This window comes from Geotrypetes seraphini, chromosome 5 (genome assembly GCF_902459505.1).
Source record: "Geotrypetes seraphini chromosome 5, aGeoSer1.1, whole genome shotgun sequence".
Lineage (NCBI taxonomy): Eukaryota > Metazoa > Chordata > Amphibia > Gymnophiona > Dermophiidae > Geotrypetes > Geotrypetes seraphini.
Genome location: NC_047088.1, coordinates 161,746,001 through 161,764,992, shown reverse-complemented (window position 1 = coordinate 161,764,992; position 18,992 = coordinate 161,746,001). Strand labels below are relative to the sequence as shown.

Sequence of the window (18,992 nt, the reverse complement as noted above, 5' to 3'; positions counted from 1 at the left end):
CTTAACCACTTTCTGTATTTCTGTCTGTCTTTCTTTTTTTTTTTTTTCCTTGGCTGTCCACTACAACCCCTTGCCTGCTCCCACTTTCCATTCTCCCTTCCTTTTACCTCCCCTGTGTCCTCCACCACCCCATCACTGCTCACCTTATCCAGCAGCAGCCCTTCTCCCTTTGTTTTACCTCCCCCTGTCCATCATCACCTCCTTCCTGCTCCCCCTGTCCAGCAGTAGGCCTGCGTTCATTTTTCTGCCCCCCCTGTCCATCAGCATCTCTTCCCCTGTCCATGAACCCCTTTTCTGCCCCTCCATTTCCGTGTGCTGCAGCATTTCCCTCCCACCCCTCTTCCCTGTGCAGTATTTTCCTCCCCCCCCATACCTTCCTCCTTAACTCCATGCCCTACCATTCTCTCCCCTTCTGCTCCCTTTCCTCCTTCACGTTTCAAGCAAAGGGTCTAAACTTCCTCCATTTAAAAAACAATACGCAAGGAGAGCTTTGAAATGACTCCAACTGAACCTGTAAAGGCCGCCCGAAGCTCTCTCTCTCTCCCTCCCCTATTTACTATCCCACCTGGTGTTAAATAACATGTGTTACAGAACTCATGCTCTCAGTATGATGCCGTCCGGGTTCAGGCGTCGCGGCCTGCAGCCACCGACAGCCACCACGGCTGACATCCGCCTCGGGGGTGGGGGAGAGAGAGAGCTTCAGTCGGCCAGCAGCCGCCGCGGCCGACATCAGCCTTAGGCTGCTGACATCCGCCTCGGGGGGGAGGGAGAGAAAGAGCTTCGGGCGGCCAGCAGCTGCCACGGCCGACCTCCGCCTCGGGCCGCCGACAGCTGCCGCGGCCAACATCCGCCTCAGGGGGAAGGGAGAGAGAGAGCTTCGGGCGGCCAGCAGCCGCCGCGGTCGACATCTGCCTCGGGCCGCCGACATCCGCCGCATGCCCTACAGCTCACAGAAAACAGGCGCATGTAGGTGGGAGTGCGCATGCGCGGCTTAGCGTTTTATTATATTGGTCTAATTATGGAGAGAGGGGGAGATAGCACTAGACATGAGCAGACATTGTGATGGATAGAAAAATCTTGTGACAAGCAAGCAGTTATGGTTTGTCACTGTAGCCTGGAAAGGCAGGAACTACTGGTTCCAGAAGGCTATGCGCTAAGCTGTTCAAGGGGTGAGGCTGCATAACATTTTCGGCTCAAACAAAAGATCAAACCAGAGTTTTTGGAAATTTTGGGCCTGTTTTACAAAGCCGCGCGGCAACAGCTTCGAAGCCCTTTAAATCTCTATGGGCTTCGGGGCCGTTACCGCTCTGCAGCCGCTAGCGCGGCTTTGTAAAACAGGCCCTTTATGTTCTGCTGACAAAGACTTTGAACTGCTGTTCTGGTTAAAGATTGTGCTGAACTGGAAGTTAGTCCTGGGGACTATTTGAGGGCGAGTTAATTTGGACTGGGATCCTCAATGGGATTTAGGAGCCTGCCAATTTGGCATGAACTTTACTGTTTGAATGAGCTGGGTCTTAGTTCTATAACCTGGCTCCATTTGGACTCCAGTCCCAAGTTTTGCCTACAAGTGTTATGTAACTGAGAAGGCTTTATACAATTTCCTGCCCATTTGACTTCAAGCCTAGTGGAATACAGTGTGAATACAGTGTGATTATGAGCTTATGTTGCATCTAAATTCTGGAAGAATTACAGCCTCAAGGTCAGAGACCTGCTGAATCATTCTGCCTGCAGGTGTTCTATCTGCTTTCGCTCGAGGTTCCGGTTCTCCAAATTCCTCCGGTCTGCTGCTGGACACTACTTGATTACTGGCATGCTATATTGGGTATGACAGTCTATATTAGGTTAGGGGATTGAAGATGGTCACATGAAGTGGTTGAGCTATGCTCAAGGTGCATCCTAAGACTATTATTATGCTATGTGAGGAAAGAGTAAAACAGGTTAAAAAAAAAAAATTGAAAAATGGACAAATGTGTGACCTGGCTAATAGTGGATGCTGTGGCATCCTTAGGGGAGATAAGTGTGAGGATGCTGATTGTGCCTTTGTCTTCTTTCTTAGATCTCTCTTTCACCAGAACAGCAAACTCCTCCTGGATTTGTAACATCAGAATGCTCTAGAGTGGGATGGGAAAATGGGATGGGATTTGATGTACAGTGTTCCCTTGGTCCAGGGGTGTCAAAGTCCCTCCTCGAGGGCCGTAATCCAGTCGGGTTTTCAGGATTTCCCCAATGAATATGCATTGAAAGCAGTGCACGCACATAGATCTCAGGCATATTCATTGGGGGAAATCCTGAAAACCCGACTGGATTCCGGCCCTCGAGGACCGACTTTGACACCTGTGCCTTGGTCATTCACGGTTCGCAATCCCTGTCATTTGGGTATTCTCCGACCGGGACTTCCTGTGCTAAAGTTGGGCTTCACCAATCAGGAGCTGTGTGTAAAAGCAGCTTCTGATTGGTGAAGCCTGACTTTAGTGCAGGAAGAGGCGGTCGGAGAATATCCTTCACTCGCCGATGCTCCAGCTGCCCTATCCTGCCTCCGCAGGCGAAAAATCATATTTGCAGTTTTTTGATATTCGCGGGGGTTTCTGGAACAGAACCCCCGCGAATATCAGGTGAGTACTATACCACCTTTCTGTGGTCACAATCAAAGCAATTTACATATTATATAAAGGTACTTCTTTTGAGAGTCTAGGAGCTCTGCAGGGCCCTAGAGTTTAGGTTTTAAACCTGGCAAGGGTCAAGGAACCATTAATTAACTTGCCAGGAAATTATATACAATGAAATGGTCTGAAACCTTATTTCCTGGAACTCACCAAATAATTGAAGAGGATGTGGGAGGTTTGAGCAGGGAAGTCTCCAATGTTTAGCAGCAGCTTCCTCAGCATGTAAATGAGTTCATCCTGAAATAAAAATACATTTTACCGTCACCAGATAGCCTTCACTCTATTGATCATACTTATGGCTCACAGTATGATTAAAAAAATATGTTATTAAAAAAAAATGAATATAATATTATTAATGAGAAAGCAAAACTTGATGTGATGAAACTTCCATCCAGCGTCTGCTCCTTCCTCTCTCTCTCTCTCCATTTCCCTTCAACGTCTGCTTTCCTCCTTACTTCCCTTTAGCATCTGTTACCCTTCCCGCCTCTCCCTCCACTTCCCTTCAGCGCCACTCAACCTCTTCCCTTCATCAGGCCACCTTCCTTCCTTCCCCTTACCTTTGCAGGTGCTCTTCATAGTGTTCTCTTTCTGAGGTGTCCGGACGTGGCAACGTTCCCACCAAGTGCTGTGCGACTGCCCTAAAACTTTTCCTCTGACACACTTCCTGTTTCCACCTGGACGGCTTGCGTCAGAGGAGAAGCTTTGGGGCAGTCGCGTGGGACATGGCAAGATAATTGCCTTGGCAGCAAAAAGTTGAAGAATAAAACAAAGACGACAGTGTTGCCATCAGTGGCCATTGGAGTCACCAATTGCTCAAGGAGGCGGCGACTGGTTCTCAACGCCCCCTCAATATGACTTGGACACAGAATGCCCTCTTTGGACTTCTTAGTGCCCACCGGTGGGTGGTTGCACCCCCATTGTGAACCACTGTCCTAGCTGCTCCTTGCGCTGGCCTCAGCTCATTTTCTGACATCAGTGATGAGGCCAGTGCTAGCAACAGCTAGTAGAGGCTGCTTGCTGTCACCAAAGATTTTGAAGAGGTAAATGTTGGGTGGGGCTTCATGCCCTGGGCACCTCTTTCCCTTGCTATGCTGCTGGCAGTCAGAGCCTATATTCAGCAGCATTTTCTGGTATAAATGGTGCTACGTATTGGCAGCCAGCCAGCTGAGTGAGGTTTAAGCAGACAGGAGCCTCTCCAACCTGCTTATACCACTGAAGAGGGCAGGCTGTTTCAGCGGTGCAGTCACACAGGGCACAGAGGATGTAAGGCCACCAAAATAGCTTCTGCCTATTGTTTCCTTTTTTGACCATGTCATAATGGGTGGGGCAAGAGTGTCGGTTGGCATGTTGCACGGGGTGCGATTCTGGCTCAGTACAGTATGGACACCATAAAGGATAACTGAGTAAGGTTGGTAAGGTTCCTGCATGCAAAACTGAGATAGTGTTTTATAAAAGGCTTGGGGGGTCCTTCATTTTGAAATTTCTAGCAAAATGCTGTGTTTCACTACAAGGAAAACACTTTATTTTTCGAACCAAAGCAATTGTTGGAATTTATTTTGGCCAAGGAAGTGTGTGTGTGTGTGTGTGTGGGGGGGGGGGGGGGGGGGGGGGGGAGGAGTGGTGATTGGTCCAATAGCTCTTCCTGCAGTTTAAAGTTAGCCTTTTGGGGGTTTTCCATCATTGTCTCCTGTGCTGTTCTTGTAATTAATATGTATATTTTCTTTTATTATTATTCTAATACTTGGATCCATATTTTTAAGTTTGTGGACTAAATAATGTATACTATTTCTTTTCCTTACATTACTATTGTAAGTGATGTTAGGTTTATTAATTTATTTGGATTATTAGTGTAAATCTGTATTTAAGTATTGAAGTGCTTGTTTAAAAAATTTGAAAAATTGAATAAATAAATAATTTAAAAAATAAAAATAAAAGGCTTGGGGAATGCTTTTATAAAATATATGTATATTTGATGGGAGGCATATTAGACGTACATTTTACAAAGGCAAACATTCAAAGAATGAGTGTCATTACTTGAGTCAGAAAAAGCAGGAGAAAACCTCCATAACACAACCAAAGATGAACAAACCACAGTGAAGATGTTCAATGATGTTGCTGTGCAATTTTATTTCACAATTGAGAAAAAATCTGTGTGATGGCTCGACACACACGTGTTTCGGCCAATATGCATTACTTGAGGCCTTGCATGTTTGAGTGGTAAAATTGCCCTTTATGAGAACAATTGGCAGATTTTGCAAACCTGCAGGTCCAAGAGGTGCTGTACTCTGAAACCCTAAATTTTAATAATTTGTGCTATTTTTGAATGCTAGAGAGGTAATCATAGTGACCCCCTCAAGCATGCCACGAAAACTCGGCAAAAATGAGAGCTGTGTGTCTCACAATGCTGTTTTCCAACTATGCTAAGAACATGTTTCTGTAAAATCTAAAGTCATTATTTGTATGTATATTTCAATTTACATATTTAAATTTTCCAGCTGCAGGTACAAATGGTGCATGATGCTTCTAAAATCGCCTCAGTGAAGCCCAATGTTTTTATTATTATTATATAAAAACATGGCCCCCTTTTATCAAGCCGCATTAGGGGTTTTTATTACCGGCTGCTATGGTGAAAGCTCCCACACTCATAGTAATTATATGAGTGCCGAAGCTTTTACAGCAGCGGCTTGATAAATGGGGACCACTGTGCTATACCGCCTCTACCAAAATACAAGGATCTAGGAGATTTACATCCTAAAAACATTAAAAGCATAGAAAAAGCTCCAAATTTTGACAGGAAAGATCATTATACAATACATTCAAGAACATTCAGGCATTTAGGTGCTTAGGTCATCAAGGTCTGGAAAAGAACATCCAAGTTGCGATGCTAAAAATTTGAAATGTACGTATTTCACACTAGGCACACTAAACATGGCATTTTGAGGTATAGTCAAACCTCGGTATGCGAGAAACACAGTTTGTGAGTGTTTTGCAAGACGAGCAAACACTCCTGCAAATCGTGCCTCACAAAACGAGTGTTGACTCTCAAAATGAGCTCACAGATATGGTGGCCCAGGGGTGGGTACTGGCCTGTTGGTGCCGCAGCCCCTTCAGCGGGGAGACTTCCTTCCCTCGGGTTCACCATGCAGCTGCCCTCCTGCTTCGGCCGGTGCCTCTGCCATCCGCCAGCACCTCCTGGCTCCCAATTCAAGCTGGCCGCCATCCTGTACAAGCATGCGCATGACTTCTTAGCTCCTGAGCCAAGCCAGCCGCTGCCCTGACAACATACGTGCCACGTGCAAGCACGCATAGTGTCGCATTCTTTCGCATCTATGCTAATATTTTATTAAGTCAAAAAACTAACCACAACTTTATCAAATTACTCTCTCATCCAAACCACATCCAGAACGTGCCCTCTTTAAATCTGGGTGAGCCACAGGCATACAAGAACGAAGCAGCACTTGCTGTACAATTGGTACTTAAATGCCATTTTCCGCATATAACTGACTATTTTACACATCTAAATCTTTAAATAAATCACTTCTGTAATATTTTAAGACAGTCTTTCTGCAACACTCCATATAATAAGAAAGTGCAAGGTGATAAAGAGAACTAGACGGTTGTACCTGGCGATTACTTATGGTGAGTTTTTCTAAGAAATGTCGAAGTACGGTGGAAGGATCTTCAATGAGACAGTTCCAGAGGACCTGCTGGGCTACTGCACTCACTATAAAAGGAAGGAAGGAAGAAAGAAAGAAAAAGAAAACCAATTTAGAGTCCTTCCTATTAGAGGAAAAGCCACTCCAGTTCAAAAAATTTACAGGAATATTTTATTGCACCTTTTGATATAATTGGAGAATTAACGCTCACAATCTGAAACAGAATTTGCCTGTTAGAAAAAATAAATCTGTTGAGAACATTTAATGTGACCTATTGGATGGATAAATTGACTGACACGAATTTGAGCTCTTTATAAGCATGGTGCCACTTCACCCATGTGTGAGGATGTTGATTCTCAATGCACCCTTGATTTTTAGAACGTAACATAAGAACATAAGAATTACTGCTGCTGGGTCAGACCAGTGGTCCATTGTGCCCCGCAGTCCGCTCACGCGGCGGCCCTTAGGTCAAAAACCAGTGGGCTGGTGGGGTGGATGTCATTGGCACACCCTGGTCAACAGTGTTGTGACCTCGCAAAGGAAGATATTTGGTGGCTCTCCTTCAGCTCATTGTATCCAAACTTAAAAATTAGTGAATATCACAAATTTAGGATTGCTTTTACTAAGGTGCACTAAGCGTTTTAGCGCGCGCTAAATATTAGGGCACGCTAACCACGCGCTAAACGCTAACACGTGCATGTTAGTCTAAGGACAAACGCACGCTAAACACGCGCTAAAACACATAGCACACCTTAGTAAAACAGGGGGTTTGTGTACTGGAATGTAACTCACTTTGAGTGAATACTGAAAAGGTATGAGCTAAATACAAATAAATAAAAAAATAAAATAGTTAAAATTACTTACAGTAGAATCTCAGTTTACTGGGTCTCAGGTAACTAGGACGCTCACCCAACCGGCAACAAAAAAATCCCCCTGAAGCACCAGCAGTTCTCAGCCACAAACTCCCTTCCCCTCCCTCAAGCCCCGAAGAACTACAAGTGGCAGCAGTCCTGAACCGTGAACCCCACTTCCCTCCCGACAAGAAGCACCTGTGTGGCAGTGTCGTGAGCTGCAAACCCCCTCCCTTAAGCCCCAAAGGAGCTGAGTGACGAACCCTCTTCCCTCCCACCCAGAAGCACCAGCATGGCAGTGGTCCTGAGCCGCAAAGCCCTCCTCACTTCTTCAAGCTGCTTAGTGGCAGAAGCAGGCATTGGTCCTAAGCCGTGAACCCCCTTGCTCCTTCGCTCCCTCCCTCTCTCCCTTCCTTACTAGAAGCACAGAGGTCAGCAGGATGCAGCCTCAAAGCAGGCTACTTGCGGCCAGCAGAGCCTTTCCTCTGATGTGCTTTTGGTAAGGAAGGGAGAGAGGGAGGGAGCGATGGGGTTCGCGGCTCAGGACCACTTCCTGATTCTGCTACTTCGAGGCTTGAAGGACGGAGGAGGGTTTTGTGGCTCAGGACCGCTGCTGTTCTGGTGCTTCGAAGTGGGATGGAGGGGGGAATTGAGACTGTGCTAGACAAGGTTTTGAACACACTCTCAAGTAACCAAGAAAAACAATTATGCGGTATCCACCAATCCCCATGGTTGCCGGATAGCTGAGATTCTACTGTTCTGATTTCTACCTCAAGACAAGACCTAATTCTGTATTTCCTATGAAAGATCCCCTCTCCTATTCTGCAATTGCAAGAACACTTCCAGGAAAAAACTTGATTAATCTTTCCATGCTAATGTAATTTTGAAAGTTTTTTGTAATATCGCTATCTGTATACAGTCTCTTCGTCTGTAACCGCTCTGAACTCTTTGTGGTATTGTGGTATATAAAAATACTTATTATTATTAAAATCCATTCCATTAGAGTGTGTACAGTGGAGATGGATGCTAATATATTTATTTATAGACAGCTGATGAGACCTTAGCTATAGGAACTTGGGAGCAATTCTATAAATGGGCTCTTCCTTTTAGGTACCTCTATGCCATGCAGTGAGATCTATTCTATAATGGCATCTGGGTGGCCAGTTTCCATTATAGAATATTTGTGTAACCTGGTATCAGTCAGTACGCCTACACATACACAGCCACAGTTATACCAGCTGTCAACCTGGTGTAACTATAGTCACATAAATGTGGCATGGGCACATGTAACTTGCAATATTTTCTAAATTGTGTGCACACGTAACTGGCAGCTACATTCATGCTTCTTCCATGTGAGCACTATGGCACTTAAACACACTTTTACAGAATACATGAAGCTCACGCATTGTAGCACCATTACAGCAGCTCATGTAAACTGTTCTGAATTGACTCCCCAGTCATTGATAGCGCTCTTCAATCTCTCCCTTAGTACGGGTAACGTCCCGTTGGACTGGAAGATGGCTAACGTCATTCCACTCCACAAGAAAGGCTCCAAGATGGAGACAGCAAACTACAGACCAGTGAGTCTCACATTAGTAGTGTGCAAACTAATGGAAACTCTAATCAAACGACAATTGGATACGATCCTGAATGAGGAGAATCTACGGGATCCCCGTCAACATGGATTTACTAAGGGGAGATCCTGCCAATCCAACCTGATCAGCTTCTTTGACTGGGTGACGAGGAAGCTGGATGTTGGGGAGTCCCTGGACATCGTATACCTGGACTTCAGTAAAGCATTCGATAGCGTACCATACCGCAGGTTGCTGAGCAAGATGAGTTCTATAGAATTGGGCGACACATTGACAAAATGGGTTGGGAACTGGCTTGGAGGTAGGCTTCAGAGGGTAGTGGTGAACGGCACCCTCTCCGAAATGACGGAGGTGATCAGTGGAGTGCCGCAGAGCTCAGTCCTGGGCCTGATCCTATTCAACATCTTTATAAGAGACTTGGCAAAAGGGCTGCGAGGCAAAATAACATTATTCGCCGATGACGCCAAACTAAGCAATGTAGTGGGCAAAAACACAACAGACATAAATTCAGTGCCCGACAACATAATGCACGACCTACTCCTACTGGAACACTGGTCTAGGTCCTGGCAACTCAGCTTCAATGCCAAAAAATGCAAAGTCATGCACCTGGGCAGCCAAAATCCATGCAAGACTTACACCCTTAATGGCGAGATCCTAACAAGAACTGAAACAGAACGAGACTTAGGGGTGATCGTCAGTGAGAACATGAAGACTGCCAATCAAGTGGAGCAAGCTTCATCCAAGGCAAGGCAAATCATAGGTTGCATACGCAGGAGTTTCGTCAGCCGTAAGCCTGAAGTCATTATGCCATTGTATAGATCCATGGTGAGGCCCCACCTGGAATACTGTGTGCAATTCTGGAGGCCGCGTTACCGTAAGGATGTGCTGAGACTGGAGTCGGTCCAGAGAATGGCCACCCGGATGGTCTCGGGACTCAAGGATCTCCCGTACGAGGAACGGCTGGATAAGTTGCAGCTGTACTCACTCGAGGAACGGAGAGAGAGGGGTGACATGATCGAGACATTCAAGTATCTCACGGGCCGCATCGAGGTGGAAGAAGATATCTTCTTTTTCAAGGGTCCCGAGGCAACAAGGGGGCATCTGTGGAAAATCAGGGGCGGGAAACTGCACGGGGACACCAGGAAATTCTTTTTCACTGAAAGGGTGGTTGATCGCTGGAATAGTCTTCCACTTCAGGTTATTGAGGCCAGCAGCGTGCCTGATTTTAAGGCCAAAGGGATAGACACGTGGGATCTATCCATAGAGAAAGGTAGGGGTCATTGGGGTGGGCAGACTAGATAGGCCGTGGCCCTTATCTGCCGTTTGTTTCTATGTTTCTATGTTTCTAGACGCTCTCAATAAACAATAACACTTAAGGGAGAATTCATCAATGTGTGCTACTGTTAAGATGGGTTATTTTACCACAGGTCATGCAATTTTAGCACAAGGCCTCATTTCATCCACTAGTGCTTCTTTCATAGCCATACCCCTTTGGAGTTTTGTGCTATAAAGTTTAGCTGTCATATCACACAATTTGAGGCCCTAAATCAGCCTTTCTGTGTTGCATAAATATCACATTTTTGTTTATATGACTTTGAGTCACAATAACACACGAGGGGCTGCTGAAAAATGCTCAGCCCAAACAAGAAGAAAATGATGTGGAGCCATGAAACTTACTAGTTATTCCACACTTTTCCTGATACTTTTCATTTCAATGAAACGAAGTGTCAAGAAAAGTGTTGAATAATTTGTAAGTTTCATGGCTCCACAATCCACATCATTCTCTTCATGGTTGGTCTGAGAACTTTTCAGCGGCCTCTCGTACCTTAATGATATAGAGACCAGACCAAGTTACTAATTATCTCCCTTTAATGCACATTATACCTGTATAGATAATGCTATCTTTTTTCTGAATTTCAGTACAACAGTATGTTTTCAAAGAATTCATGATTATCTATGGAAATAAGTTTCATCTGTATGTGAGCTCATGCCTGCCAAGCATCAAATTTGTCTATAAACTTGACTACCAGGCACTCAGGTATGAAACAGTAATGCCCTAGCTTCATAACCAGTGACTAAAATAGAATGATTACTCATACAACTTATATGTGTAGCTCAGAGGTGGGCAACTCCGGTCCTCAAGGGCTGGAATCCAGTCGGGTTTTCAGGATTTCTCCAATGATTATGCATTGAAAGCAGTACATGCAAATAGATCTCATGCATATTCATTGGGGAAATCCTGAATACCTGACTGGATTCTAGCCCTCGAGGACTGGAGTTGCCCACCCCTGGACTGTAGCTACTGCTGAGCATTAAACAGTTTTGAAACATTTTTCTGTACTGAGCCAAAGAAATTCTAATTAGAGAACGACACGGGGACAAATTTTTCCCCCTCCCCACAGGAACTCATTTTTCTGTCCCATCCCTTGAGTTCTTTTCCAGTCCCTGCCTCATTCCTGTAAGCTCTGCCTTAACTGCACAAGCCTTGAACACTTATGATTTTAAAGTGTTTGAGGCTTGTGCAGATGAGGACGGAGCTTGCAGAAATGTGGTAGGGACAAGAAAAGAACTTACAGGGTTCGGACAGGAAAATGAGTTCCCGCAGGGATGGGGAAAAATTTTGTCCCCATGTTATTCTCTAATTCCAATGCTAAGTTACAGGGCAAAACAGCCTAAAGGTTTAATTTCCAGCAATTTGTCTACTTATTTTAATTATATTTTGGGATTTTATTAATTGATTTTATGAAGGGATTCACTCAAGGCAGTGTAATGAAAAAAACAATTAGAAAATAAATCATACATGCAAAACAAATTACTATGGAAATATCGCTGGATTCTTAAATTTGGTGCAAGGAGGTTCTTCTTCACTCAGAGGGTGGTGGACACCTGGAACGCGCTTCCCGGAGAGGTGATAGGACAGAGTACAATTCTGGGGTTCAAAAAGGGACTGGATGATTTCCTGGAAGCAAAGGGAATAACAGGGTACAGATAGAGGTTTACCTTACAGGACATTGAGCGAATAGGGTATGGATATTTTAGGTTAGGTAGGGAACACTTTCAGGTCATGGACCTGGGGGGCCGCCGCGGGAGCGGACTGCCGGGCACGATGGACCCCTGGTCTGACCCGGCAGAGGCAACGCTTATGTTCTTATGTTCTTATGTTCTAAAAGGTTTGCTTCTAAAACTTTTTTCTCTTGAATTTTTTTCCCTTTTAACCTGCTGCAGGAAATTACTGTATATACTTGATCCTATGATGAACTATTTCAAAACTGTACACACCAGATTATTTTGCACCTTTCCCTCTTACTTGTGGTCCAAACTTTAAATCAGATCCCAACAGTGACATTCTGGATAAGAAATCATGTTATTTGGATACTGTTGTTAACACTTGGATGCTATCTAAACACTTGAACGAAGGGACTCTCTGTGAACAAGTGTTCTAGCAACCAGATACCATTGGTTTCCAATACACCAACGCTCCATCTTCAAACAACTAATGTTAGTCTTTAAATGCTTCCAAGGCATGACCCCCGACTACGTAGCAAGGAAGCTTCCAATCTACCATCCTCGGCGGCCCATCCGATCGCAACTTGAACTCAGGCTGTCCAACCCTCCAGCAAACCGCCTCCACAGGGCCGCCATCAGAAATTTCTTGGCCCCTTACTGAGCAATCCTATTGGGCTCCCCCAAGCACCCCTTCCCCCCCCCACTTTTGTCCGGGGGAGGGGGGGGTGCTATCAGGAAATCGGCAGGGGACAAAAAAAAGTATGACAGCAGTGTTTATTGTTTATTGTTGTGCACAGCAGAAGAATAATACAGGAATTTGTGCTATGGTGGCCTAGGACCAATGTTCCCTCTAAGGATTGATGAGGTGTGTGCAAAAAAAAATATGCATGAGCAACAAGTTACATATTCCACAAATTTATGAGCAGGCACGGAGGACGCATTTTTAAACAAATGTAGTTTATCCTTGTACTCCTTATGTAATTTTAATCATCTATGGATATGTTTGTATGTTTATTGTTCAAATGGTTTTATTTATTTCCCCGAATTTATTTTTGTTATACGCATTGAAAATATTTGATATTGCGTTTAAATCAAAATCTCAATAAACTTGAAACTTGAAACAAGTGCCCGTGAGATTGTGGGAGGGTTAAATACTCAAAACTTAGAAGAATAACAATTTACTTAAAGTTTTTGCTTCGCCAGCTTTCTGGTATCTTTACATACAGTGGCGTACCTAGCATATGTAACACCCGGGACCCATCATTTTTTGGCACCCCCCCCATCTGTAAGAAAATCATGATTTTTAGTAACAAACCACACGTCACACATGAGTACCTAGGAAAAGGCAGCATCTTACATATTGCAGTGAGCAGTACATCAATACACCCATTGTAAAACTAAACAAGCCAGACCAGCACAGATCAATCCTACATCGTCAATCCTAACAGAAAACCATGTCTTTCAAACACATAGAACACAGAAAACACCTTCGCCTAGTATGGAATATGTCATCACAAACTAACCCCTCCCCCTTTTACAAAACTGTAGTGTGGATTTTAGCCACGGTGGTAACAGCCCTGACGCTCATAGAATTCTGAGCTGCTACCACCATGGCTGGCGCTAAAAAACGCTCCACAGTTTTGTAAAAGGGGGGATAAAATATTAATACACAGTTTCAACGCTCTAGCTCAAAGATGCCCAAACTTTTTGGGCTTGCGAGCTACTTTAAAATGACCAAGTCAAAATGATCTACCAAAAATAAAATTAAAAAACACAAAGCACACTATACGCTGAGAAAATGTTAATTATCATTCCTATTCTGGGTTTTTTTCAAAGAAGTCAAGGCTGATGACTCTATGCATTGTCACCTCAGTAACAACCATGCAAAAATAGACAAATATACTCCCCATCCTTTTTATTAAACCACAATAGCAGTTTTTAGCGCAGGGAACTGCGCTAAATGCCCAGCGCTGCTCTCGACGCTCATAGGCTCCCTGCACTAAAAAACACTATTGCGATTTAGTAAAAGGGGGCCATAGTGCAAAATATAGACAGCATATATAAATTCAGACACATTTTGATCACTAAATTGAAAATAAAATCATTTTCCTACCTTTGTTTGGTAATTTCATCTGGTTGCACTTTATTCTTTTGACTGTGCATCCAATATTTCTTCCCTTCTTTCAGCCTCCTGTATGCTTCCTCTCCTCCAGACCTCATTCCCTCCCTCAACTTTTTCTTTCTTTCTCTATGTCTGTCTATCTCTGATTCTGTGCCCCATTTTTTTGCTTTGTTTCTGGTTCCCTGTTCCCCCCTCCCTTCTTTCTTTCTTCCTTCCTTCCTCCGTGCCCCATTTTTAACTTTTTTTTTTCTGGCTCCCTGTCCCTCCCCCCCCCACCTTCTTTCTTTCTTCCTTCCTGCTTCCCCCATGCCACCACCGCTGCGGAATAGGCTGCTGCCGCAATCTTCTGCACGGGGGCCGATCAACTCTCGCCGCCCGACGTCAATTCTAACGTCGGAAAGGACGTTCCGGGCAGCCAGGCAGCGATTGGCTAGCCAGAACGTCCTCTCGACGTCAGAATTGACGTCGGGCCGCCGCGAGAGTTGGTCGGCCCCGCAGGGAAGAGAAGCAGGGAGATCAAAGAGCATGGTGCCGGCCTGATCCCGATGGCAGCAGTGAGAAGGGAAGGGAAGCAGGTTGGGCACCACTGCTCTAGACGAGCCGCGAGCTGCACTCTAAGGAGAACAGTTGACCGCCCCCCCTTGGTACGCCACTGGAGCAGCAGCGTGTCTGGCCAGCTCATTCCATTCAAAGCCTCCTTGCGAGATCCGCGCCTGCGTCTGAAGCCTCTCTGATGTTGTGACGTCAGAGAGGCTTCCGATGCAGGAGTGGATAGCGCAAGGAGCTGCCAACCCGCGGCTTTGAACGAACGAGCCGGCTGCTGCTCCAAAAGGAAGAGAATGATCGCCTCCAGACCGCAGGCCACAAATAAAACCTGGAGAGCCACACGTGGGCTGCGTGTTTGAGACTGCTGCCTTAGAGGGAACACTGCCTAGGACCTTGGGGGAGCCCGGGCCCCCTGTCACCTCCGGGCCCCTGAATGCAGGACTGGTAGTACTGCCCTGATGGCGGCCCTGCGCCTCCACCTGGAAACAGCCCGGAATCAATCATACTCATATAGCATGCCTAAACTATGGAACCAACTCCCTCCTGCTCTGGTGGTATGGCAGTATATAAGAATAAAATTATTATTATTATTATTATCAGGGAAATTGACAACCTACTGCCCTTCCGGAAGGCAGTAAAGATTCTATTGTTCATGAACCAACTTGCTCCTCGTCTCAAACTTTAACTGGGCTGGAACTGATGTACCGTAACTTGGGGCACCTGCATCTGTCAGCCAATACTGTGCTCTTATCCATTACGGCCATGCAGATACCATTCTGAAACTCCATATAGTTTGAATTCTCATAGTTTAACTAAAGCATAGGTGTTCTCAACCCCCTCCCATAGCATGTGTGTCATATAAAAAAAAAATTGTCTCAATTTTCTGTAACACGTGTGTACTATTCCTGTAGCTCATTATTGATCCTGTAGCATGTAGATTCACTATAGCATGTATGTTCTTAGTTTCCCCATAGCATGTATGTTATTAAAAGCCATCTCAATTTTCTGTAGTTCGTTATTGATCATGAAAACTACTGTGTATGTATCCTTGTAACCCATTCTAGACTCCTAGGTAGGACAGGCTATAAAACTAACCCCTTCTTCTACGAAACCGCGCTAGCGGTTTTTAGCGCAGAGAGCCGTGCTGAATGGCCTGTGCTGCTCCCAACACTCATTGAGTTCCTATGAGCTTCGGGAGCAGTGAGGGCCATTCAGCGCGGCTCCCCATGCTAGAAATCGCTAGCGTGGTTTCGTAAAAGAGGGGGTAAATAAATAAATACCTGCTACTCCGTCCTCACGGACATCACCATCCTCCATCAGGTGGACAATAGGCAGTACAGCAGCACAGATGCATGCTGGAAACACAGGCTGAGGAGGCTGCGGCACATGGTGATTTGGCGTGTGCTCTGTAGCGTGTTCTTCATCTGAAACAATGGCAAAGAAATTGAATGCTTCCAGAAACCCGCACTGTTGCAACACGTTCTGTTTAATTTGGTTGGAAAAGAACCATCCCCAAACAAAGAATTAATAATATTCTCCCAGCCCAGATGCCATGAAGGACTGGGATCCAAGGAATAAGTACTGGCTTTGTATTTTAACTTCCTCCAAAGACACAGGCACGAATGAGGCCATCTCAGATAGTGAACATTAAAATCAATATTTTCCAGACTTTTGGAAACCAATAGGCTGACTGCATAAGTGATTCTTTGTGCAATTTTACAGGCCACAGAACACAAATTATGGTTGTTCAGATCCCAGAATGGCCAGAATCTATGGGAATCATTTTTGAAGATAATATATATATGAAAAAAAACCTGTTCTTTTTATATATTATCTTGATTATTATCTGCTCTTTTCTCCATTTTTTGTTACTACTCATTTTTGAAGCACATGAACATTTCACAATGGTGAAAAAAGGTCAATCTGCTAAAAACATCCACATGGCAATTTTCTAATGGCGGAATTTAAATGTTCTAGGCTGCGATGTGTCTAAATACAAGGGGTATGTTGTGGGTATGATCTGAGTGGGACTAGGGAGGGTTCAAAACTAGGACATCCAACAGTGATAATTGAAAGGGAAGAAATCCAGGTCTAAAAAGAGAGCCATTCTAAGTTAGATCTGCTTCAATCATATCCAGAGTACAGAATGGTGCCCAGAATGAGTAGCTGACCACTGGAGTGATAAAGTCATCCTCCATTAGTTACTGTTCCCTTAACTCTCCCCTTATTGTGACACTGGAAAGGGATACTAGGATCTAAGATAGTGGTCTCAAACTCAAATCCTTTGCAGGGCCACATTTTAGATTTGTAGGTACTTGGAGGGCCTCATAAAAAAATAGTTAATGTCTTATTAAAGAAATGACAACTTTGCATGAGGTAAAACTCTTTATAGTTTATAAATCTTTCCTTTTGGCTAAGTCTTAATAATAATACTGTAATTTATAGCTAAAGAGACATATGATCAAGAAACTGTTTTATTTTACTTTTGTGATTATGATAGACATACTGAGGGCCTCAAAATAGTACCTGGCAGGCCGCATGTAGCCTCCGGGCCGAGTGTTTGAGACCACTGATCTAAGACAACATCGGATATTATGGGCTTTTTGTACACAGCAGCAAGCAATTCTGAGGGGTAGCCTAGTGATCAGTGCAGAGGACTATAAACTAGGGGACACGAGTTTAAATCTCACTTCAGTTTTCTCTTTTTTTTACCTTTAAATTGTATGTCATGTAGAAACAGATTTGCCTACTGTACCTAAGTATTAAAGACACCTGCAAAAAGGCTATTGTGGTGGTGTACATTCAGGCATAGGCATTAGAACGGGGGGCCATGTGTCTGCATGATGCTCCGGTCCGCTGAAGGCAAAACAGCAATCTTTGGGTCACCAGCAGCATCAGTCAGTTGAACACACTGCCTTCAGCAATCTGGAAGCCTTGCCACATGATTAGGGTTACCAGACATCCGGGAAAACCTGGACATGTCCTCTTTTTAGAGGACTGTCTGGGTGCCTGGACAGACTTTCCAAAACCCAGCAGTTGTCTGGGTTATGGAAAGCTCTGGCCATGTGTGGAGGGCCTCTGATTATGAACGTATGACTTCATAAGCATCTGCGCGTGCTTGGAGGCCCCCGAACATGGCCTGGAGGTCAGAAATAATGAGATGAGACTTTTGGGGGGGCGGGGCTGGGGTAGAATGGGGCTGTTCCAAAGGCAGAATGGGGCGGTCTGAAGGCAGAATGGGGCATGGTCAGGGACAGAACAGGGCGTGGCCAGGCATCCAGGATTTTGCCAAGAAAAATATGGTAACCCTAAACATGATAAGCACAGATCTCTTAGTGTATTAAATCAATGCAATTGAATGTTAACCTATGAATAAATGCATATCACAAACAGGAAGTCTTACCTTCAGCACTGGCCGCAGAACGTACTGACCAAACTGAGCCACGCCGAAAGGAGTAATTCCTGTGGGATGTACTGGAGGTGCAGGACGGGCTCACAGACAAACGTCGGGATGCCAGATTGCTGGCTTCTTCTACTGACAAGGAAAACTGGAGATGTGAATCCTGATGTGCATTGTACAAACGTAGTGCAAGATGCCTTCAGAAAGGTTCTATTGGCAACTGTCATAGTAATCAAGCCTTTACAAGGTGGGAGAGTGTGGTGCATTGGTTAAAACTACAGCCTCAGCCTCAGTTTCAAACCCACACTGCTCCTTGTGATCCTGGGCAAGTAACTTAATCCCTCCATTGCTCCAGGTACATTAGATAGATTGTGAGCCCACTGGGACAGACAGGAAAAAATGCTTGAGTTCCTGAATAAATTCATGTAAACCATTCTGAGCTCCCTTGGGAGAAAATATAGAAAATTGAATAAATAAAATACTATCAGCAACTAATCCTCACAGTACTTAGTATAATGATTTACTTTGCCAATATCATAGATTTTCTGAGCACTAATATTTTGATGCAGAAAGTTTTTTTTGCTTATTTGAAACAATTTGTATTGAAAGAAATAGAAAATCCCGTAGCACAATTGGGCAATTTAGTGGCAAAATGTTAATTCAACCATGAGATGAAGGTTCCTCTTCTGTTTACTTGTCTGGGATTCCCAGTTGCCAGAGTTTGGAAGCCCTGCATCCGAGAGACCCACATTCTAACTCACCCATAGCAATGTCCACCTTCCCCTATTTCCCTGTAATATAGTCCCATCCTCTCCCTGCCATTCCCAAAATACCTGCCTAGACGAGTTATAGCTATATATGCTGCAGAGGTAGTGTTCATGGCCTTTACTCAATGCATTCACCTAGGATCCTTGCTATGGCATTCTGGAGGAATCCACAGGCAATGGCACCAAATGGGGGTAGAGGGATGGGGGAACGGGGACACAGAACAACTCAGCCTGTGCAGGCCTACATCTGTTGAAACAATCCTCTCCCCTTCCTTTTTTTCCTCCCCACCTGCAGAAGACAATTTGTTACTGAAGTCTGACTCCTCCCCTGTAGTCTTGTAACTGTGATTATAGAATGGAAAGATATGAAAATATAAGGGTCAATACTG

General features: G+C 44.7%; 1 protein-coding gene across 1 annotated transcript in view; it reads right to left on the bottom strand.

The window, feature by feature from the left end:
* The window catches only part of UNC80 (unc-80 homolog, NALCN channel complex subunit), a 392,207-nt gene that overhangs the window by 142,180 nt on the left and 231,035 nt on the right, over nt 1-18,992 (bottom strand). Inside the window, 4 exon segments of the mRNA XM_033945805.1 lie at nt 2,814-2,900; nt 6,287-6,387; nt 15,717-15,860; nt 17,840-17,971. Coding sequence (XP_033801696.1) covers nt 2,814-2,900; nt 6,287-6,387; nt 15,717-15,860; nt 17,840-17,971 — 464 coding nt within the window.